The sequence below is a fragment of the Labrus bergylta genome, chromosome 1 (assembly GCF_963930695.1).
Source record: "Labrus bergylta chromosome 1, fLabBer1.1, whole genome shotgun sequence".
Lineage (NCBI taxonomy): Eukaryota > Metazoa > Chordata > Actinopteri > Labriformes > Labridae > Labrus > Labrus bergylta.
In genome coordinates, this window is record NC_089195.1 from 24,116,921 (window position 1) to 24,141,855 (window position 24,935).

At 40.0% G+C, this 24,935-nt stretch overlaps 1 protein-coding gene across 2 annotated transcripts; it reads left to right on the forward strand.

The window, feature by feature from the left end:
- The first annotated feature begins 3,669 nt into the window (after positions 1-3,669).
- Positions 3,670-24,806, forward strand: zgc:154142 (uncharacterized protein LOC555481 homolog). Of its 2 annotated transcripts, XM_020628900.3 has the most exons (25): positions 3,670-3,879; positions 7,034-7,164; positions 8,266-8,359; positions 8,964-9,104; positions 9,341-9,438; positions 9,807-9,933; positions 10,141-10,338; positions 11,743-11,958; positions 13,557-13,697; positions 14,439-14,684; positions 14,816-15,001; positions 16,412-16,521; positions 16,821-16,921; positions 17,536-17,813; positions 18,044-18,207; positions 18,357-18,540; positions 18,651-18,869; positions 20,143-20,277; positions 20,419-20,640; positions 20,739-20,921; positions 21,168-21,280; positions 21,365-21,459; positions 22,369-22,658; positions 23,398-23,558; positions 24,126-24,806. In XM_020628900.3, exons 1-25 carry the CDS (start codon positions 3,729-3,731, stop codon positions 24,321-24,323), a joined length of 4,182 nt encoding a protein of 1,393 aa, XP_020484556.2. In that variant the 5' UTR covers positions 3,670-3,728; the 3' UTR covers positions 24,324-24,806. The 2 variants fall into 2 exon arrangements, with proteins under 2 accessions (XP_020484556.2, XP_065813240.1); XM_065957168.1 differs by lacking the exon at positions 8,964-9,104.
- The last annotated feature ends 129 nt before the right edge of the window (positions 24,807-24,935 follow it).

Consider the following 24,935-nt stretch of genomic DNA (forward strand, 5'->3'; position numbering starts at 1 on the left):
AATCTCAAAATCTTGAGTCTACATTGCAGTACCAAATCATTTCTTGAGTGGAAAATGTTGCCCTGACTTTCTTGGAAGCCACTCTAGACTCCTTTCCTATTTCAAAGTGTAAACATCCACCATGACTAGCTCAGATAAAGTATCCGTGGACACAGGGGGGAAATCAAGGCAGCGGCGGCAACATTTTTGAGCTATAATTGAAGTCCCACAGATAAATTGCCTGTCCTGGTGTTGGGATTTGAGATCTGCTTGCAGTGACCCACTTAGGTCCATAAACACTATTAAGCTTCTTCAGCTCATATAGGACTCCTTATAGAAACCTTTACAATGCAACAGCACTCATAATGATCATCAGAATTAAATAAATATCCTCCCGCAGATAATTTCTGTCATATTAAATCAGCTTTTAATCATGGGAAAGAGCGTTAATTGCGATTTACTGATCGGTATTTGAGATTGTAGGGTGGGTAATTAGGGGGTGGCTGATGATCATAGTGTTGCTGTTTCATTCAACATAACCCAGGATGTAAAAAAAAAAAAACTCTGGAGATTTGACTGGTGAAAGCTCTGACTGATTTCATTTTCAACCATTTCTGCGACGTTTTTCAAACCTTATTCATTCTCTGAGCTCACCCATGTACTACCCCTTCAACTTCGGCCCCCCCCCCCATTTTCTCTCCAAGCCCCCGTTTCTCTCTGTCGCAGACACCCATCTCCCTCTTTGTGTTTGATATCATAATGAAGCATCCTAAGCCAGTAACAAAGAGGTGATTAAAGCTTCTGCTGGCCTCTACTCTGCAGACTAGTCCCCATAAAACAGCCTGCTACTACTGCTCCCTTATTTATTCTCATATTGTATCAGCCAGATAGCTGGAAGTGAAGCTCGTCCTCCTGATGGCCGCCCTGTTCCCAGTGGAGTATGTGGCCTACATTTGTTTGTGGTGCAGTGTGGGTCTGTGAGAGTGTGTTCCTTTGTCGAATGATTCCAGTTTTCTGCGGCGTACCTCATTTTGTTTCCTGGACCATTGACTGTTCTGTGGTTTTCTCTCTCTGCTTTTCTTTTTTCTCCTATGTGCTTTGTTTACAGCATTTTTAGAGCTCATCATTGATTTCTCACAAGCACATGCCCTCATAACCTTAGTAACAAACCATACATGTGCAAGGATGCACGTTCTGAAACAAGCACACTCCCACACCCATATGTACACACATATATACACAAAGGTCACCTTCACTGGCTTCATTAGAGACTGCTTTATTATGGCTGACAGATGTGCCCATAAATCATAGGTCCCCTGGTGGAGCAAGAAGATCCAAAACAAACTGAACACTGATAGAGGTGGAACACAGCGAAGGGAAGCGAGAGAGCGATAGAAAGAGATAGAGAGACAGAATGACAGAGAAGCACACGTGTATCACTATTCTGTAGCTGTTGAGAATGCCTTATAGGTTTCTGCAGTACTTTTTTTTTTAAATCTAACTGGATAAAAAATGACTTTCCTGTGAAATCTGTGTCCCTGTGGAGCAATAAGCAGCTTTTGTTACTGTACTGCTGGTTGTTAAAAAAAAAGAGAAAATGGAAGAGGAATCTTAATGTTGTAAGTAAAGGAAGTGTTTCAGTCAACAGGTTCAAGGTTTTTTGCTTCAGATTTGGAAATATCCAAAGTGAATCCAGTGCATGAATGAAATCAATCTTTTGTGCTTTTCCAACTTTAATTCTTGTGTCACTCTGCATTTTCTTCAACACTGTAAAGGAAGTTTATCCTCATATTTTTGTCTGAATAGGCACTGAAACTCACTTTTTCTTACTTTGCAGAAACATCACTGTTCGGATTTAAAAAAATGATTTTTATGTGTGTGTTTGTGTGTGTGTGTGTGTGTGTGTTATAAGCAAAACTTTTAAACCATCTTTGTTCAAACCATAGACTGTAAATACATTTATTTTTTTAAATTTGGAAAAAAAAATGTGATTATTTCATATTTAAAAAAACAAGACAACTTAAACTGAAATTTGGAGGGAAATCTGGCCACGTGACAAGTGAAAACAATATGTTTGATGAGACCGTTGCAGTCTGACAGCAGCTAACATTAGCTTTCAGTCATTTACTGATTAATAGTACTGATTAGTTGGGAAGCAGCTGTATCTTAATCTTACTGTTTGGTAGTGTTAGTGCGCACTCACACTAGGCAATCCTTACTGTTCCTAAGCACACTTCACCCTCAAAGTCCAGTTCGTTTGACTAGTGTGAGCACGCTCAATGCTCAAGCACGGTACACTTCCTTGGCACGCTTGGAAGAGGTGTGCTAAAGCACGGCACAGTTCATGCACGAGCACAAGCACAGGCACGAAACGTGGACAGCCTTCCTTTATAAAGAAATTCCCGAGTATTGTGGCTGTATCTGAAGAAAATCACTCAAAATAAGCCACAGAAGTTCAAGCCAGTGAGGGAATGGGGAGGGGTGAAAATCGTGATTCAGCACGATATGGGACAACTGGGCCTAGTGTGAGTGCGCCCTAAGGCTATATGATACAGTAAAGGCTTACACACCTAGCATAAAGCTAATTGACTGTAACATTAGCCTGATGTGGGTAGGATGCATTTATTAGCTGTTGTGAATTAGCTGCCAAGAGCTAATGCTATTTTTGTTGAACATATCAGTTTCTACATTGATGAGGTGAACATATCAAAGTCTGATATGAGCTGTCAAGAGTAAAGTTGTATTATTTGTGATCACATATTTAAGGCTGTTTGAGCTTAGATAGAAATAATTTGTTTTTTCCTCAAGTCTTTAAATTTTGTCCCAAATCTTCCAGTGAGGCAGCTTTTTGTATTCAAGCAACAGATCATTGTTACCTTTTTGTTACTATTTTGATTTTCTAATCATTTTTCCTATTTCTCTTTTTTGACTGAATTGTTTTAATTTACTTTTAGATTATTTTTATTTCTCATGGGCATCAGTCTAAAATTGATCAATTTTGTAAATGTAGGAAACTGTCTTATATCCCCTTATGAGACACCTACAATGCACTTTGAATTGCACCTAATTTTGTTCGCTGATTGCATTTGATCTAAAAATGGAATCAAAATGAACTGCAGTACCTAATAAATAACCTGCTCGTAAAAGTTTTTGACTGACAAAAAAACTCACCAAGGACATAAAGTTAATTTCTTATATGGTCACTGGAGTCCTCACAATCTGTGGTCAAGGTCTCGCTGATTTAAATGTGTTGACTTAGTCATCAGTTTTAGGTTATTAATTAATCGCTACAACACTTAACTCTAGCATGCACATAAAACCCAAGACAGCACTTGATTTCCAGATGTAGCAATAAAAAAAGTGAATGAAAAACATTTTACTGTCCCAGTAAATCAAGACTACCTTGGTTTTCCTGGCTGAAGATTGCAGTTAAAGGATTGAATGGGTGAAATAAAATGCTTATAATAAGAGGCTTCCTATTTTTGGTCTGAGGTTCAACTTTTGCCTATATTTCTCCCACTTATCTGGAAAAAAGATATCACAATGGCCTCTTGATGGGACATCATTAATATCTATACTCATTAACTTGTTATGATACTGTATGATAAATATGTTTGTTATCACACATCTGAAGGGGCTCAAAGTTCATCCTTCCATCAATTGCAGATATACCATAGCCCTCCTTGTGTTGGTAATAATTTGGAGAATTGTTGGACGAGGCACAGGTTGGTGCGTCTTCAAGAGGAAAAATGGATGTGGAGAAGGGTCGTCCTCGCTCCAAGGGTTTGAGCACCCTTGAAAAGTGTCTGATATTTCTCTTTGTGGCCATGACCGGCGCCTGCATCGGCCTGGTGGTTATCTACTTCACTGATAAAGCGGAGTCTTCTACATACACAGAAGGTGAGTGTGTAAAGGCAGAAATACATTTTATTCTATTTCAATGCCCACATTTTTCGAAAGTACAGTACTTGTCATCATATTACAAAATTTCACTGATGCTGAATTTAAATGTCTGAATTTATCTGCTCACTTTGATGGGCCTAGTCCTTTCAAGATGAGAGTTGACAGTTATACAAAAGGCAATTAAAACAATTCAAAACATTGTATTTGCCTGATATTTTCTAAAAAGAGGAATTTTGTTAAATTGTTTTATTCTTAGGTGTATCAGAGCTACATTCCTGTCACTGTATGTAGACAAAGCACTGCAGCTTTGAGGAATAACAAAAAGTCAAGTGAGCGACAGAGAAGGAAGTCGATAAAAGGTGAGAGCTTCCTGAGAGACGCTGAGAAGCATTATGTCGAGCTGGACCTGCAGTCTCTCTTGATAGATGAACAATTTCACTGTAATTGATCCCCTCTGTCAATTGTAATGGCTGCACAAAGTGATCCATCACACCTTCGCAGGGTGGCAAATTATGAACTTCATTGACATTTAGAAGTGTCCATTTTTAAGGGTTAGAAATTATGCACCTGAAAAGAGAACTGATTCGTCCGAAGAATGTGACACTAAAATCAGCCCAAACATCACATTTAAAGGATCCACTTTGTCTGAAGAGAACTAATGATCTGTGAAATGTCAATTCATTGACAGATTGACTAAATGTTTATTATTGCTTACAGAGTATGTCTTACAGTTTTTCCCAGCTATTACAGCAATCCCAAGCTTTGGTCCAGATTATAATACCTGAATAATTATCAGATATTTTAGATGATGAATTCTAAAGACTTCCTCTCAAGCTACCATTAGGACCAAAATTACAGTAGTGTAAGAACATATACCTGCAACTAATCACATCAGATTGTTTTGTCTTTTTGTCTTTATATTTAGTTAACAAATGCTTTCATGATAACGTGCTAAACTAAGATGGTGCTCACAGAATAGACATTATACCTGCTTAATATCTAACATTAGTTATTGGGGCGCCGGTAGAATAGTGTTTAGTGTGAGAGCGCACCATGCACGGAGGCTGTAGTCCTCCAGGCGGGCGGCCCGGGTTCAAATCCAACCTGCGGCTTATTTCCCACATGTCATTCCCCACTCACTCTCTCCCTGATTTCCAACTCTATCCACTGTCCTGTCTTTCCGTTAAAGGCCCAAAAAATCCCCCAATTAAATCTAAACAAAAACATTACTCATGTCACTGTGGGCATAGTTTGTGACGGTACCAACAAATCTGTTAAAATGTTGCATTTAAGACATGTCAAATATATTTTTGGGGGGGATTTTCCACAATCTTTTCACAACATCTATAAAAACAGGCCAGCATTCAATTAGAATATGTTACCATATTTCTTACCTTCTCTTCTTGTGTCAAATATGTAAAAAAAAAAAAAAAAAAGATTACAAAGACGGAGACATGACACAAGAAGGCTAACTGTATTATAACTACTGATCATACACTGACTCCTGTAGACATTTGTCATGTTAATATTGTGCAGGTTATCAATACATGATCAGCTTTCATAATAGCGGTAGTACACCAATAAATGACCGCCTACGCCATGAATTCTACTTGATCTCTTTCCATTTTCCTTTTTCATTTAAAAACCCATGCTTTGTTCTGGACTTAAGCAGGGAAACATACTTCTTGCAGAAAGAGGGCTGACTACGTTTTGCTTCCCTGTTTTCGTTTGAAATTGAAGTGGGTGAATTGTTTGCGTTTGCACGAGAGGATAAAGTGGTTAAACCTTCATCAGCTGAACCAATTTGCTTTCATCATCTTCTGCACGGCATATAATGTACAACAAGAAGTGATGATCTGCACACTGTTCTCACTGACTAAATCATTTGTTCTCACATTATTTCATCGCTGAGACTTCATTGTAACATAATGGGAAACCGCAGTCTGTCTTTTTGAAGTGCATTAAAAGGATCATTGCCCCCAGAATGAGTTAGCATGTTTTACACAAGAGAAAAAACATTATGAGTGTGCTGACAGTTATGTTCTGCCTAATGATAAAATGTCAGCCAGTTTTTGTTGTTAAACACAGCCGCATTCCCGGCTCAGCAACACAAGCTGCTGCAGCCACCAGGGAGGAAGGCATGCTGCTGCTGTGGATGATGACATACTGTATAATCAATGCTGTTGCCAAGGACTTTGCAATTGATTTGAATTCCAATGCAGATACCATATATTGTTCTCAAAGTCTTTTGGATTTGAAGATGTTAATTCAACAAAATTTGTGAAAAAATTACAATAATGTTTTTAGTTAACGGTATAATGTGCATTATTCTAAACACAATATAACAAATAAATCCTAACTCAATAGATCCTTGAGTAATGTATTTTAAAAAAGAGAGGATGAAGTAAGACTTCCACTGGGTCTGTTGTTCTCAGCTCTGTGTTCATATTGATGGCACGACTCTTCCTTCAGCAGGTTTATGTTTCGCACAGAGGCTCAAACATGTTTCATACATGAGGAGTCCCTCCCCCTCCATCCGTCAGCCTTACCAACACATGTGGGAAAAGAGACAGCGCTGCAACGCTGTTTGTAGAGGCACAATGGCACAGTAGTGTGTCGATGCACAAATACTTCAAACTGAAGGAAGTACTTTGTTTGGTCTAAAATGCTGAAAAATATAATGGCAGCATCAACATTGGGGCTTCACATCTGAATGGAGATCAGTCCTACAAACGGCTGCACTTGGTTGGAACAATAAGGGAGGGGTGAGATGGAGAGGAGGTGGTGCAATGAGCCAGTTTTTTTTTTTTTTTTTCTTTTTTTTGGTCTGAGAGTCTGACGCTTAAGTGCGGCATCTACTGGATTGAAAGTCACATATTATACCTTCAAATTGAAAGCATGGCTCCGTGGATGGCAAAGTAAGAGAGCGGTTATGAAGTTTCAGAAGCTGTAAGGGGTTCATCATGTTAAGAAGATAGAGCGGGGCGTCCACTAAGCCGAGTCAATGTGGTCATTGGGTGAAATGCTGGTCGTGTAAGCCACTTTGATTGGCCAGTAAATAATACATTATACTTCTAAATAAGTGCAGAGAAGGTCCTATAATCTAAAAACTATACAATAACAAGCATACATCTTTTCCATACACTTCCAGGGCCAGAATCAGGGTGTGGTGGTCCCCAGGAGCTCTCTGGAGAGTCAGGCACCTTCACCAGCTCTCACTATCCCAGTAGCTATGACAACGGCAGGAGCTGCACATGGCACATCACTGTGGACCCTGATAAGGTGACACACAACATCAGAGGTCTCTTTCAAACCTAAATCAGTGGAATATGTACAGTACCTTGTAAACTGTTAAAAGTAGTATAAAAAGAATAGGAAAGCAACAGCTGCAATCATTATTATCATGATCTCCACTGCCATAATCTGAAAGGGGGATTTCAAACAACAAAGTCTGTATTGAGAGTCCATGTGCATAGTAATGTGATGCATCCATTTATTCTGAAGACTGCAGGCTTTAAAATGATTTTTAAAAATGGTGGATGTGATCTTACCAGACCTAAATCGCCCCTGATCTCTGCTTCAGGCCAGTGACTCAAAGTGATATGCTGCCTTCAGCATAACACACCCACATATCTGTCTGAATTGAAGGTTTTGTGCAGCATCATGGGTAACACAAGTGCAATGTTTTGACAAAGAGGAGGAGTATGTGGAATAAAAAAAAGAAGATCTCTGGCCCTGCTTTATCATTTATGATAATGAAAAGATTTGTACGATTTTTATTCATCAGGCACAAAAGACACAGGAAATGGTAAAGTGCTGAGATTATTCCGCAATGGCCTAAACAATATTTTCTATTTTAATGCATTTTTCTTGCCACTTTTCTTTTTTTACACAAAAAAAACATTTTCTAAAATCTCCATTTCAGGCACGGTCTTGTTTGTTTTTTTTCTCTTGGGGTCTAATGATCGGAGATCGGCATGTAGCAGTTGGGGAAACTGTTTTATGTGAGGCCAAGCAGTGGGGACAGCTGGGATGATTGCAGCAGTAGCTTCTTGGACAGATGGCTGCCTTGTCTCTTCTATTCTCCTCCTAGCACTTCACCCCACACCCACAGTAGAAAACTAAATCCTGGGTTTTGCTTCCTCTGATAGCATAGCTGCCATACTTACTGCCTGTCTGCTGCTCCCTTTACAACTACATTCCCTTTGTCTCTCTTTTAACCTAAATAGGGAACCCGTGCATAGGTATATTCATGCACTGACACGGTTTCACATACTCTCACACATGTGCTCTCTCTCTCACCTTGAGGCAGCTCTTCTCTCTTATCTGCTTCTCAGATTTAAAATAAGAAAGATGAAACACCTCTGCATGCTTCTGTTGCAGGTGATCCATCTGTGGTTCGAGGAGTTTGCTTTGGAGGACACCCAGCTCTGCACAGGAGACCTCATCACATTGACAGACTCTCTGGGAATTATTGGTAAAAAAAGAAACATTAGCCCCAACGCAGGAGGGACAGTTAGTGGACCTTTTAATTTTTTTGGATTTAGTAGATGTTTGGCCCTGCACTTAGATTTAATATACTCTCAGCATTCAGAGGCATTTTTTTATGTCCTGTCCAAATCAATCCATCCATCCATTGGCAGGCTCAGCTAGTGAGCCAGACAGCTCTGCTGGTCCACTGCACACTGCTCTACTTTCAGTAACACACTCTCTTCCACTAGTTCACCAACCAGACAGCAGAGATGAAAGCAGTACACTTGGTTCCCAGACATTTTTTGATCCTCTATTTTTTTGTTGTCCCTTAAATATTTACAGGCAATTATCCCCTCAGGCGATTAAGACTAGGCCACACTTACAAATAAAAAGGCTTTAAAATGTTCAAAGATGAAATCATTTCAAAACAATTAGTTTTTTGTAACAAAGTTCAAGTAGCTGCAGACCTGAAAGGCGTCATTTTAAGTTCATTTTCTGAACATTTGTGATCATATATGTTATTATATTTTCATAATTACCTCTCTTTCGCAGAGGAATGTTGGTTGCCGAATTGATTGTCTATAAACATTTTGTTTGGGAATTTGCAGGTAAATACTGTGGCTACACCAAACCAAATCCAGTGGTGTCACTTACAAACCGCATGACGGTGTATTTTGACACCAATGACAGAAAAACAGACCAAGGATTCAAGGCTCATTACAAAGCTGTGTCTCAAAAGCTCGCACCAGGTAAGAAGATGAGTGGAAATCCATTTCAGCTAGAAAATTGCCTTCACTCTGGCGTTATGTTGGATATGTGTCTTTCTGTACATGACTGACCTAGAAAGTCAATGTTATAGTAATGGATGCTGGATGAAGAGAGGGGTAGGAGAAGGGGAATGAATATGGGGTGAAATTGGAGTTGTGTATTGTGGGTATTGTTGAGGTATATGTGGCGCTGAAGTGCCCTTCATGCCTGCTCACAGAAATAGCCGGTGCTGGTGGCTTTCTTCAAGGTGACCGAGGAGATCTGATGACCCCCAGCTTCACAGAGCAGAACTATATAAATGGAGCCCTGTACCAGGTACTGACAAACACATAAACAGGGGGACACATTAAACGCTACAATGTGACAGCTGCACTACAAGCTGGGTTTGAGCTTAGTCAAATAGTGTTATTTGGCTGTCATCGCGATTTAATCTGGCTTTGCATTAGCTTGACAAGTCCCCCACCTGTCCAAACAAACAAGAGCAGAATAAGTGATACATTCAGTAAAAAATGTGTCAATGCAGCTCAAGCCATTACAGGTTTGAAACACATGGAGTGATGCAGAGAGAAGCTTGATCCTTCAGTGAGACTTCTGTGGACTGATATAAGACATTTCTGTTACAAGTCAATATTTGGTCCAAATCATTGTTCTTGTTTTGTTTTTTTTTGTCTACGTTGGATTAGTGGAGAATCACGGTGCCTGAAGGCGAGAGGGTTCGTCTGACATTTACCTCCTTTGACCTGGTCCCTGAAGTCTGTGGGGACTTTGTTCAGGTCTACGATGGCGACAAGGCCGGATCTCCTTCAATAGGTAAGCTTTGCGTGTATAAGATTAACAGGTATTTTACAATGTAACACATCATCACAGAATGTTTCACAGTTATAGACAAAAGGACATGTAAGATTTTATAATAGACTGTGAAACTCGTCATTTGCGTGGGTCATGGCTCTGTTATTGTGCGGGAACTGTAAATGTAAATGTTGATCACTCTTTAAGACTGACTGTAATCCATCCAAGGCAAATTCTGTGGAGGGACGATGCCAAAGCCAGTGGAGTCCAGCAGCAACACAATGGTGGTCCGCTTCAAATCCGACAACACTCTGACTTCTAAAGGATTTAAAGCAACTTACACCAAGTCCAGCCTTCCACCTGTTATTCCCAACACCACTGCAAAACCAACAACTACAGCGAAACCCACAATACCTACAACTACTGGTAAGAATTCTCTCCAACCCGACTTTCATTCTTGCCTCCTAAACACTTACAAATGAATTAATGGGCTTGGATTTGCATATATTCACCTCTGTTAAGAATGTCATGGTTTGATGTTGTTTGTCTGTTTGTCAGCATGACTGCGAAAAAAAAAAATTAAGTCTAGATTTTGCTGAAACTTGGAAGAGTTCTGACTGACAAACACAACAAATGAGATTCACAAAGGATGCGCTCACAAGAACAAAGACCTTTGTGACCACCAAAAAGAATGGTGTTGTGAATTTACAAGAAAAAAATGACAGTCAAAATAAATTCACAGCTGAGATGTCGACAAGTTTCCCCTTCTTTAGCTAGACACATCCATAGTTGGACATAATCATGATATTTTTGGAAACGGGGATTGCACTTGGAGTTTGGTAAATTAAAGAGATCTGAAGTATTGGCCATGGGGGAGCACACATGCTCTCAAAATGTTCTTATAGTAATGTATACATCAAACAGTTTGGTTCACTTCACTATTTTTGGTTGGAAAAATGAATATGAAATAACTGATTGCTTCACTACGAGACAATAGCATCACCACCAATTTGACATTAACTAGCTTCTAAAGAAGCTAGTGAATCCAAACCCTTGTATTTTGTACATGTCTTCAGGGAGTTTAATAAGTCGTACAAGCTCTAATAAGTCTTACCTATTCATATTACGTTATTATACTATTAATCTTTAAGTTCTTTAAGTTCAGGATTGATTTATTGAACTTTATTGTCAGACAAAGTCTGAAATTTGTCTTGCATCGCAGCAGATCCATTTACAACACAAAAATGAGCCTAGTGGTTAATGCCTGCGCCCCATGTACAGAGGCATAGCCCCAGGTTTAAATTCGACCTGTGGCTCCTTTCCCACATTTCGTTCCTGTCTCTCTCTCTCTCTCTCTCCCAAATTTCTGACTCTATCCACTGTCCTATCTCTCATATAAAGGCACAAAAGCCCAAAAATATACCCTTAAAAAAAGGAGCCTTGCCTTTGGGCCAATGAATTCTTATTGATACATGATAATGGTAAGTCCTCCTGTGCATGTTTCACCACACAAACAAGACACCAATTAACTTACAGCTAACACATGAGGATACATGCATGAATCTCAGTGTGTGGGAGTGGGGAGATTCCTCTTGAGGGTCATTTCTTCATTTCTGTTTTGAAGCTATCTGCACACTGACTAGTTGTCCCCAGTGGCCAATTAAGGTAACACATGATGAACCTGTTCATGGTTTTAATTTGTATATGTTACATCTTTTTATACTAAATCCTTTTTTCCTTTTTTATTTCAAAACTTTGTTCATAATGACTCCTGAATATTATAAATGACACATTATACATTAAATGTATTGTTTCTCTACTGTTGGACAGGCAGTGGGGATACAGTCATTCTTCAGGGCCGTAAAGGTGTGATCCAGTCCTTGGGTTTCCCGAATCCATATCCTGCTCATCTAAACAGCTCCTGGAAGATAATAGTGGCCAAAGGGTTCCTGGTTAAACTGCAGATAACTGAGCTGGCCATCCCAGGAGAGATGGGACAGTGCAAGGAAGACAAACTGATCATCTCAGATGAATACACTACACTGGGTGAGCCCGAGTACAGCCATAAATAAATTAATATACAGTTGAGCGTCTGAGCGACCTGAGCATCTTGCATGTATCCCAGATTATTCGACAAAAACTTTTGCATGTTTGTTTTTGTGCAGCCTAAATTGCTGCCAATGGGAAGGAACTTGCAACAAACCAGCCAGAAGTTAATATCTATCTGCTTAGATTATAGCCTATCAATACATATGTGGACTCTGACATTGTTTACTGCCTCTTATTAGACTAACAGCTCTCTACTGCAGTATATTTATAGCTCATATCTTTCCCCTTGCTGTAAAACAGTTGATTAGGATCTTCTTTGCAGAGGGCTGGGAAAACTATAAATTACCTCTCCTTATTATTCACTTCAGTGGCTGCAGTGAGGCTGATACAGCTTTATCTATTGCTGAGCCCCCAAGGACTAAAGCGCTGAGGTACAAGCACACGCTCTCTGTGAAAACACACAAAGGGTGATGAGAGTGTGTAAGTGGTGCGTCCTGTTATTCCAGGGGAATGTGTTCATAGAGACAAATGAAAAACAGTCTACAGACACTAGAATAGCTACTGTAGTCTGTCTGAAAAGGCATTAACTACAAACATCTCTATAGGAAGTATTTATAACATTCATTTAGATTCATCCTTAGCCTTTTCAGCCTCATTAGGACTCGTATGACAAAAAGCGTTTGGGCAGATTTTTAATTATACAGCTAATATTAGACGGGGATTGTTTTGCGACTGAAATGAAAAAGTCAGTTTTTAGGCATCCAATTACTTTTTTTGTAATTTCCTGTAGTTGAGTGAATCACGACCTGGCTATGAAACAAATTATTACAGTTCACAAATGGCTCCATGCAAGTGGAAGGAGGAATATTTATTCTTTCTACCTTTCAAATGTTCTATTTTTTGGTTTGTGATGAGAATCTTTGGTGACGTCATGCTCAAAACAGATCAATGTGTTTATGTGATCATACAAACATTGGTTATTATTTGATATGAACAGCTATGACACAAGCATTAATTGATCACATCATTTTTTATTTTAAAAAAAATAAGACTTGGACCTTAGGGTTTGAATATTTTGTCAACAAATCACATCTGGAATGTTTCTAATTGCTACATTTTTTAATCACTCCAAAATATATTTTCTTTAGAAGTTAGAAGAACTTTTCGAAGCTGCTATAGCTTCAGAAAAGGCTGCATCTTGCTTATGAATAGCATTGCGTGTGTGCTAGTTCTGTTTGCCAATATTAGCAGCTTGTGCTATCTTCAGTGTTCATGAACTATGGAAGAGCCGTTAAGGCTTCGACTGACTGTTGGTGTTAAGTAGCCGATGAAGTCACACTATCAGGCAGTGTAAGTCACCTTCATTTGTCAGAGTTGTCAGCATCCCCATCCATCAACCACCAACCAACCACACACAACACACTCAGACTCACAAACACACAATGAACTACCCACAAAGTGAACATGAGTTAAGACTCCTATCTTTTAGCATGGACCATCTCCTGATTTTTTTCCATTGACCTCCATCTCTTCCCTCTCTATCTCTCTCTCTCTCTCTCTCTCTCTCTCTCTCTCTCTGTCACTCTCTTCCTCAGGCACACACTGTGGCTACATCCTTCCCCCTGTGGTGGTCAGTGCCAGTGACACATTAGCCGTCACATTCCAGTCCGACGGTCGCCTCACAGACCGAGGATTCTCTGCCAAGTGGGAGGCTGTGTATCCAGAGGATATCACAGGTACCAAGGACACAAACACACATGCACTGGCAACAACACACACACACACACACACATACACACACAAACAAAACAGCACACAGGGACACATGTTGCAAAAGCAGCTCAACGGTTCATTTCGAGGAACCATAAAACATCCAGCTCCTCTGCTGCATATTTCAACACATTGCATAAGCAGTGTGGCCTCAGTAAAAGCACAGGTGTAGCATAAAAAGGAGATAAAACTCCTCTGTCTGTTTCATTATCATTATTATCAGGCAGGAAAATGAAGAAAGACCCCACTCACTTAGCTAAAAGTCCAACTTTGTCTGAAATATGAATATTTAATGGTTAAGAAATTGAGAGGATTATTATAGAATAGACCTTTTTAATTGTAACACTGCATCTTAAATGAAGGGTTATTAATGTGTAAATCTTATTTGATGAATACTATTGTCTTTATTGTAGAAATGATTTTAAGAAGCAATTTTAAGGTTCAAGTCCAAAGATCCAAAGTTTCCCAGAGAATTCTATAAATTAGCCTACAATGATATGTTACTTAATTAAGTTACAAATAATAATCAGATATTCTTAATGCAAAAACTTGGTTCTATCTTTAATTGATTTCTTTATATTTTCCAAAACTCGATTAAGTGAGGAAAAAATGAGCGAGTATAACTCTCAGATTCTAATGTGACAGGCAGGTAGCCTTGAAAAGCTCAACTTTTGCTGGTTTTCAATGACTCACTCTTCGTGTTTCAGAGATCCAGGGCTGTGGTTTTTCTTCCAAAGAGGACACGGGAGTTATCAAGTTCCTCAACTGGCCCATGAACTACAAGGCTAACTCTGAGTGCATGTGGAACATCGTTGGGCCTGTGGGGAAAAAAATCACACTGCAGTTCACCTACTTTGATCTGGAAGCCGAAGATTTCCTGACATCCAAATGTTTTGATAACATAGCGGTGTACGACATCAACGGTGCGACTAATGAGCAGATTGTAAAGCATGGTAAGTTTGTGTGTGTATATTTAGGTGGTCATTTCTAATTCTGTGTACATTACTGTTGTGAATGTATTTTGTAAAGTCTCTGTGTTACTTTAATAACTATCGACATTTATTTTTATTTGAATGCACTCTAGGTCCATTCTGTGGGACCAAGCTGCCTCCTACCATCCAGACAAAAGGCAACAGGCTGGTGATCCGTTTCCACACAGACTTGTTGACTGAGGCCAAAGGCTTCAGGGCCTACTGGACAACTGATACCAGTCTGCCTGCTCCAACAGAGACTCCTCTGCAGCCAAACCCATGGGACGACATCAAAATAGGTGAGGTGCTTTTTATACACCTGACATACGTGGTTTACTAACATATGCATTACTCAACAGTTTTAATGGCACATTCAACTTTACACTTATCCATGATTTCAGTAGAACAATTGATCACTTAATAGTGCATTGCATAAGAGGTCAAACTGATGAATCAAGGGTAATTTTACATTTTGTTCATCCATTTCAGTTGTCTCTTTTTTAAGATATTGTGCTTCCCTCTATCTAACATACTAATTCTGGGTTTGGCTGTTTTCGCACAAATGCTATTAACTGGCTTAAAGGTGTTTAGTACAAAATGCTGAATCACAGCATAAAAACTATAGTTTGTACATGGGGCGCCTGTTTGAAATACAAATTGAAAAAACCCAACAAATTTAAACAGACTCAATCACATCAACAGTAATAAAAGAAATAATTGTAATTTGTATTGATTATTTAGCCTTATAACTATTTTATCTGTTTTAGGTTTTTTGATTTTCTGCAGGTTCTTGAGGTCAGTAGTGATTACATTTTCCACCACCATTCACAATGACCACCATCTACTTTTCAAAGAGCTCCTGTCCAGCAGAGTTCTGCACTCATATTTATCTGATTCATGCTTTCTCCTCACCCCTTCTTCACACGCCCCTTTCCCACCTTGATGCACCAAATGTGCTGTAAAACAAGGAGATATGGGTGTGTTGGTAGTTGTGAACACATCTTAAGGTGGCTTAGTGCTACATTTTTCTTCTTCCTTGCCTGCTGTCACCTGAACCTCATACTTCATGCCCCAGGTGTTCCAGGCTCCTGCCAAGTCAACTGCTGGTATAGAGTTTTACAGATGGAGCCTGCTGACTCTGAGTTATTGTCTACCAAGACTGTGACCACAGGTAGCTCAGGTACCCTGTGTGCTGAGCGAAGAGAGGAGAGTAGACATAGAGGGCCAAAGTTTGGGTACAGAGTTACAGGCCTCATTTATTTTCCACTCCTCAGATCATCACTAGATATCCATAGTATATATTTACACCGAGAAATGTTGGGATTTCACGCTGTCTGGCCTTGAAACTGTGATTTTTACAAATCCAATTCAGGAAGAATTTTTTGTTTGCAGCAGGAGAATGGTATTATGCTTGCATGAAGATACACTGAATACAAGTGGATTAGTGAAAGCCAAAAACACAGGGGGCATTGTCCACAGCCAGCAGTGCCAACCTCGTGTTATTGGAAAATTATTTCAAAAATACAAAAGAGAGCATCAGAGCCAGTGATTTAAAGCCAGAGACACAGGCTTATCTGTTAGCTGCAGATATTGTTCTGTATACTCGTGCTTTGTTTATACACAAACATACCAAAAGAAACACAAATCCTTACATGCACAGTCAGCCACTAACATGGATGGATAACAATGCTGCTCTTCTCTTTTTCCAGACTGGCCCAGTAAATGTGGGAAACCAGCGATTCCCCCTGCTGTTATGTCACGCATTGTGAATGGAGAGCCAGCCAAGCCCCACTCCTGGCCCTGGCAAGTGTCCATGCAGGTGAGAGACTCAGCTAGTACATGCTGAGCATTCACAAAGAGATACTACTAAAAGCACAGAATATCAGTGGTTTCAAAGTATACAGATAAACCAGCAGAATATATTCAAAATGCAATATGTGTCATTTTCATCTTCTATCGTTTATATTTGCCATATAAACTGAATGACTGAATGCATGGATACTGATATTCACTTATTTATAAATACAGTTTGCCTAGAGGATATAGTATCATCTCTACTACTCTATATGCAAATATCTTAAATGAGTCATTCTCTTGTTGTGTGTTTGTTTATTTCAGGTCTGGCCTGACAGTCGACCAGAGCCCACATTCTTCCACATCTGTGGCGGTACTCTTATTCACAAGAACTGGGTCCTTACAGCAGCCCATTGCTTCATGAGGTACATGCTATGTTACATCAGCATCCCAAATAATACAATGTACACATTTTATTTTTGAGGAGCTCAATTTCAATCTACCAACTTTAAACATCTTCCCTAAAAAAACGGGGGGAATACTATGGGGGTCATTCTGCCTAAAAAAAACGGCACGATTTCCCAAAAAGGTTCCTCAATCTTCCTGAGAGACCACTTGTGTAATCTCACAGGGCAGTTATTGGTGTGTGTGCTTTACCTCAGGCTTATAACAGTGCCTTGTTAGAGATGTTGCTACTTCTTGGCTAATGGTCTGCAGTTCCCTGAAGAGATAGTTGTTGGTGCATGATGGTGTGTGTGTGTGTGTGTGTGTGTGTGTGTGTGTGTGTGTGTGTGTGTGTGTGTGTGTGTGTGTGTGTGTGTGTGCTCTATAATTCTTCTGCTTTAAGATAGGAGACATAAACATTATGAGCAGCAGAAGGAGACTGATCAAAGCACATTTAATCTTTATTTTGTTTAAGTATAATTGCCCCAGTGCAGAGATACCCTGTTCGCTTCATAGTGCAGTGACGATTAGATGTAACTCGAGGTGTTTTGTAAACTGTGAGGTTTTATTATAGGCTAATCTCCTGATTTTCCAGATACGCTGATGAGCTGCAGCGTTGGCGCATGTGCCTGGGCAAACACAACCTGACCTACACGGAGCCGAGTGAACACTGCTTCGATGTAACTGGCATCTATCGCCACGAGGGCTTCAAGTATCCCACTGTGCCCACAGTGGAGTTTGACATTGCTCTTGTAAGACTGGATGGAGATGTGACGCCCAGTGATGAGATCTCGTATGCCTGCCTGCCCTCAGAGGAAGAGGTCCTACCGGGGGGCAAGAAGTGCTACGCCACCGGCTGGGGAGATGAGACCGGTACTGCATTGATGCTCAAACAGTTTATAATCATTTTTTAACTATTGTCTCACATTTGAACTACATTACACTGATGACTTGATTCACTTCTATTATGTGTACCCTGAATATGCTTTCAATGCATTCTTGCAGAGCTTTCATGCCCTCTGCTGGACTAAATGTGAAAATACCGCCTTTGTTTATGCTCCTAAGTGGAACACGTTAAAGGTATTGTAACAATTATTTTTTAGGTGATTCAATGAATGCTAAAGTGGCAGAGGCCCTGAACCAGGTCGCCCTGCCTGTTGTGCCTCATGACACCTGCAAGAGGATGGACTACTGGTGGTTCCAGGTCAAGACCTCCATGATCTGCTGCGGTTATACCCTGCCTGATGAACTCAAGTCTGTCTGTCAGGTAAATATAAAGCCCCTAAGAGCTCACAAGTAATATATCAATAGTAGGTTGATCATCAACAACGTGATTTCATAAATGTAACTTTATACGCATGGTGTTAAACAACATGATGCTAAAGTTGTTTTTGTTGTGATTTGCGGCTCTGAAAGGGAGATTCAGGTGGTCCTTTAGTGTGCCAGGATAAAGCCGGTGGTCCTTGGGAAGTTCATGGTATAACCAGCTTCGGCCCCATTGGATGTATCATGAATAAGAAACCTTCTGTGTTCACCCGCTCCTCTGCCTACCTCCCCTGGATCCAAAATGTCATCCGCAGGGACATCTACAACGAGCACAGTATGAATCCAGCTGGTCTTTATTGGCCTACTTTTCAGGAGAAAAAAAATGAAATATGGTACAAAGTCAGGATTTTTGGCTGCTTTTGACCCTCTGTCCTCCCTGTGTAGCATCTGGCTGTGGAGGGCCAAAGGACCTGACTGGCACAGAAGGCACGGTGTCCTCCATGGGTTACCCAGGCAGCTACAGCAATAAAGCCAGCTGCCAGTGGAACATCCAGGTGCCTGACGGCAAACTGGTCCACCTACGTTTCCAAAATTTCTCCCTAGAGGAGAGCCAGATGTGCCTGAATGACAAAGTCATCCTCAGTGACAGAGTAGGAAGTTTAGGTATGTAATTATCTCCGTTCTGGGACTGTTTCCCTACAACTGGAAATGAATTTGCGTAGTCGTTCAATGGATCAATGAATGACTTTGCAAATATAAAGGGACTCTGCATTATGTAACACAATATTCAAACAAAGGATAAAAAGTCCAAACAGAAAACTATCTGAACTAAGGTCAAATAAGGTTGTTTTTTTTTGTTGTTATCGGGTTAGGGTCTTTTTTCCTGATGATGGTGATGTATACAGGTCAGGGGACATTAAAGAAATGTAACAATGCAAGTGGTTGGTAAAAATATAGGCCGTCAACGAGAAGTCATCAAATTCAGGAGAATACATCATCTGTGAATCACAAATGTCTTTACAAAACATGGCAAGTCACTGATCAGTGGCAGTATATTTCAGTCTGGATCAAAGTGGGAGTCTGACTAAATGACATTGCCATCGAGAGAACTGTGAGGCTGATAAAGATATAGATGTAGATTTCTGTCTCAACTGTCTTCGGGGTAATATAAGCTTTTCAAAAGCTAAGTGAAAAAAAATCTAAGAGGAGACATTCTTTTCATAGAAAGGAGCAAAGGTGTGATTTGAGTTCAGAATCTACATAGGAGACCAATTGGACCATATCTCCTCAACCTGAAGCTCCAAACTGAAAAGTTGCAACAACAAAAAAAAGTGAAAATGTATGATTACGTCTGCAATTAGAGTCTGAAGCTTTGCCTGCAACTCAGTAGGTCTTATTCAGTTTATTACTATGTCAATACAATACAATACAATCAATACAATTCACTTAGCAGACGCTTTTATCCAAAGCGATGTACATCAGAGAGTAAGAACAACACAAGCAAGGATCTAGAAAAGAGGGAACAATGTCAGTAAGAGCAAACGATCAGCTTTGAGTCCGATTGGACACACAGGTGCTGACAGGCATTGCACAGAGGCAAAGCACAACATTGACGGCAGTTCTTGGGAGCTCTAATCAGTATAGAAACCATCTTATAGGTCGTCATTATAAAAATAAAAATAAAACATCGTCGCAACCATCATCATCAATAATATCTTTGATGTACAGCAGTTAGGTGACCTATCAAATATGTTGACATTTGTAGCTTAGCCTATGGCTGTGTCATATACAATTTCTGATGTCTCAGCCTTAAAATGTATATTTTGTGAACATATGATTAAAAAATGCAATAATGCAAGAATAATGATTCGGAAATACAATAACAACACTGATAGATAAGTCAGCTGACAGTCTGCCATGATCATTTCTCTTTCAGGCAGACACTGCAGTCATGAGCCTCCTAAAGACCTGGTGAGCGATGGAAACACACTTCACATCAGCTTCTCTTCAAATGACAAAGTGGTGGACACAGGCTTCACTGCCAGCTGGAAAGCAGTGGACCCAACAGAGGGTGAGAAAGGAGAAAATGTACCTGACAAGATACTGTGGTTATATCCTCAAGGCTAAACTAAAGTAGCTTAATGTCTGTTTTTCTTTCTTTTCCCCATTACTCTTTCTCTTCCATATCAACAACACAAAAACACACACAAAGCTCCATGTGGAGGAAGCTTCAGCAGTAATCAGGGTGAAATCCTCTCTCCAAACTGGCCCAAGGACTACGAATCCGGGTCTGTGTGCACATGGCGTATCAATGTACCTTCGGCAAAAAGCCTCCACATAGCCTTCACTCACTTTGAGGTACAGGCCGTGAACACGTTGGGAAACTGTGTGGACTATGTGGAGATCTTCAACGGACAAAGCATGGCATTACTTGGTTAGTTTTTGTACAAAAAATGTGTTGGTGTTTATTTTCTTTTTTTTTTTTTTTGTTATTTACTCTGAGAAACTCATCCCCTTTTCTTTTTTCTGCAGGTCGATTCTGTGGCTTTGCCTCTCCACCCACCATCACCGTCCCTGGCAGCACAGCTGTCATTCGCTTCATTAGCAACGAAGACAATCAACAGGCAGGTTTTCGAGGTTACTGGACAACTGACTCCAGTGTTATCCCAACTTTACCTACTCCACCTCCAAACCCCTGGGACAATATAACAATCGGTGAGTGAAGGATTCATTTGACTCATATGAGTCGTGTTTTGTGATCTCACATGGAGGTCCATGATTCAAAACTATAGGCAAAGAAAATTCTCCCAAGATGGAATAAACTGTAGCAAGATCTGAAACTAGATCATCTCAAATGTCTGCTTTACAATTGTCTTATACTATACCTGTTAGAATCCAAGTTGAAGACTATTAACTGATAAAAGCTTAATATAAATAGTTATATTACATTTCCACTTCCAGACTGGCCAGTAGATTGTGGAAGACCAGAAGTTAAACCAAATACAGGCGCCATGAGGGTGGTTAATGGGGAAGAGGCGATCCCCCATTCCTGGCCCTGGCAAGTCTCCATGCAGGTAAAGTGAACTGTTCCTCTGTGATCCTGAATTACAGTGATTGAAAGGGGCTTACATTTGTACTATTATTTATCTCTTCTCTAGGCGTCACCAATGTCTCCCATACCTTACATGCATGGATGTGGAGGTTCATTGATTCACGAGGAATGGATCCTAACTGCTGCTCACTGTTTCATGTTGTAAGTTATAACCATAGTACCATTTTTAAGAAGCTATAAATATATCTTTGTTGAAACAATGTATAACAAAACAAAGTAAAAGTGCTGTGTCTATGTGTTGGACTGCAGAGTAAAAAGCGTCTCTGTACTTCATTGCTGTTTGTATGTAATTCAGCCACTTTGAATACATTTAGGACAGAAATCTGCCCCTTTCCATGCAATTGAACCTCATTGCGAACAACAAGCCACACACAGAGTAGGAGACTGTTTTTGTCTGAGGGTTACTGCGGTCAAGGTTTTATAAGTGTTGAAATGTTCTTGATTTATTATCAACCTGACAACAATTCCACTTTCTTTGAGCTAAAAAAATAAAATTGTCTGTTAATACAGTTTATTATCAAACATTTGACATGATTATTACAATCAAGGCTTAAATCCATCCAAGGCTGTCCAGGACCCAACCCTGGCAAATAAAGGCACATTTTTTTCCTGATATTTGAAGCTCTATATAATCGGTATGGCTGTCTAAGGAGGTAAACAGTGTCACCAACAGGTTTCACATCTATTGAGTCTAGAGACTTCACAATAAACTAGAAAATATTAATCTGACCTTGAGATAGGGCATATAGGGCCCAGATGGCCCAGTGATTAGTACACGCCCCATGTACAGAGGCAATAGTCCTCCAAGCAGAACCGGGTTCAAATACGACCGGTGGCCCCTTTCTCGCATGTCATTCCTCATGAAGCCTATGTACATTTGGGGGCATGCGCTAACCACTAGACCACCGGAGCCCATCCATTCTTTATGAATTTACACCTTAGGTTTCTCTTAAGAAATGGTGGAGATCATTTTATCTGGCTTACCTGTTTGCAACATAAACAAAGAGTAATAAGCTTCTAATTTTTGCCATCACTATTCCTGTTTTCCAGCTCACTGAATAAACCCTCCTACTGGCGAATGTGTTTGGGGAAGCACCACATGAACTCCTCCATGGACGTTCCCTCAGCAGAAGAATGCTACATGGTTGACGGTATCATCCGCCACGAGGGCTTTGTCTACGAGCAGGATAAAACTGACATCACCAATGACGTAGCCCTGGTGCATTTGTCCACACCTGTCAATATGACAAGGGAGATTAGCCCCATCTGTCTGCCGAAACCTGGGGCTGTGATGCCCGCTGGGACACCCTGCTTTGTCACTGGCTGGGGAGACGAGAAAGGTACAAGGCATTTAAATTTCCTGTAGAAGAAACTGTAGTTCTGAGACTCCTATAGTAACTGAAGCAGTTTAGTCTGGGAGATTATATTCACCACTCTCATATGACTAACATTTTGCTCTGATCTCATTCTCAGGGAGCTGAACTGCTTGCATAATGTTGTTCTTTCAGGATTTAAATGATAGAAATACGAGGGGATCTCGATGTTACATGAAAAAAACAAAACTTTAAACATATATGCTAACTATGGCTGTCGGCAAATAACGTGTTAATTTCGATGTGATTAAGGTCTGAAATATAAGCATGATGTGTGCTAACACATTGCACACAGTGTTAATATTGGTGTAAGCCCCCACCCCCATTTCCCAACTACCTCCAACGGAAGATCAGGGTTGGAACGACTTCACACACCCATTCTGCCTCTGTGTGTAACACATTGCAGACGAGATGAAACAGGGGTGTAAATATCCCACCTTGAACTGGCACTATGTAAGCGCCTATTGGCCGTAACAAATAGGTTATCGGATGAGTTGTTTTAACTTGAAATATGGCCCGATTTCCTGGTGGATTTTAGCTGTTTAATTGTCTTTTCTGTTGCTAATCAGTAAGGAAGCTGTGAAATGTTATTTGTCAGATTCCCTAAATTTACCAACTTCAACCTGGAACACAGCAGTTTGACTTTTTCTTGTGTCCGTGCTTACTACAACAACGCAATCCTTAACTTTTAATGTCTTTCCTTTAGGTAATCTGTTCCCTAAAGTGTCCGAGAAGCTAAATCAGGCAGCCCTCCCTATTGTTGACTTCCAGACCTGCAGTAAGCCTGCATACTGGTGGGACATCCTCAGACCCTCCATGATCTGTGCTGGCTATGAGTCCCCAGATGAGCTCAAGTCAGCCTGCCAGGTAAAAGACACACATTCAGCGAAAAATGTATGAATAATTACAAATAAAATTGAATGTTTAAGAGGACAAATTGGATTTTTGAAAGACGGTATTTGGTTTCTATGCTTATTATTGTTCGTCAATCTTACCTCAATCACTATCTTAGTGTGTAATTGCCTCTCACGTTTAGGCTGAGTTTTATGTAACACCATGAAACCCTTTTTTGTTTGCGATCAGTCAGCCTTGATTATGGAATGACTGCCTGCTTTCAGCCATAATTGGGCACAAGAACACAAGAACATTATTTGTTAGCTACAATGAGAAAGAACGCATCAAGAGACATGGGAAGACTAGAAACACACTAAGAACTAAAGGCCTTTAAATTTCAAACAAGAAATAACAAGAAGAAGAAAATACAACACTGACATTAACCTCCCTCAAGGAATACACACATTTTGATACAGCGTGACTTTCACAGTGCCCATGTTTGAGAGATGATTTATAGAGGATGTCAAAGTCATGTGTTCACTAATGCTTCTTTCTCCCCTGATACGGTAAATCTTTATGTCCTTCTCTTGCTTATCACAGGGTGACTCTGGCGGTCCTTTCTCCTGTGCGGCAGCAGGAGCTAACCCTACGTGGGAGGTGCACGGCATCGTCAGTTTTGGACCTCAGGGCTGCATCAAAGACAAGAAGCCCTCAGTATTCACCCGTGTGTCTGCCTTCAACGACTGGATCTATGACAACATGAAGAAGTTTATCTATGAAAGTGGCAAAACTCACTAGTGGTCATGTTTTAAAAGAAAGATTTTGTGTTCATTGCTTCTATTTGTTTCTATTTGCTGCTGCTACAGACCAAAGCATTGTGGGTTTCTAATTAGGGTTCAAAATGTTTTATTTGAAGCACTATGCTGATTGTGAATTTTAAGATATGTTTGAAAAAGGCATGTTTTCTAAGGTGGGTTAATGGCACCAGATCTAAACTTGATATCTAATATATCAGGATGTTTTACAGTTTGAGATTTAGAGAAGCATTGCACCAACATTTAAAGGAAATGAAGGAAATAAGTCAACAAACAAGGAAGGCAAACATTTGATGTTTCACTGAATCCTACAAACAGAATCAAACTATAAACTTGAAATTTACTGTAAAACTCTTTTCCTGAACTTTCCTGTTATTCAGCAGTTTAAATATTCACTCTTTTGGTTGTTAGGGGATGTAATCTAATTATGAATAAAGCTGGCAGTTAAATAAAAATTACGATAATACATGTATAGTATAATAATGTCCTTTCAGATACATACATAAAACATAACAGAGAATCGTCCAAGTGAAGAATGTATGGCAAGCATTGTGGACTGATTCACATTTCTTTTTTTTAATGTTGTAGCAGCAAC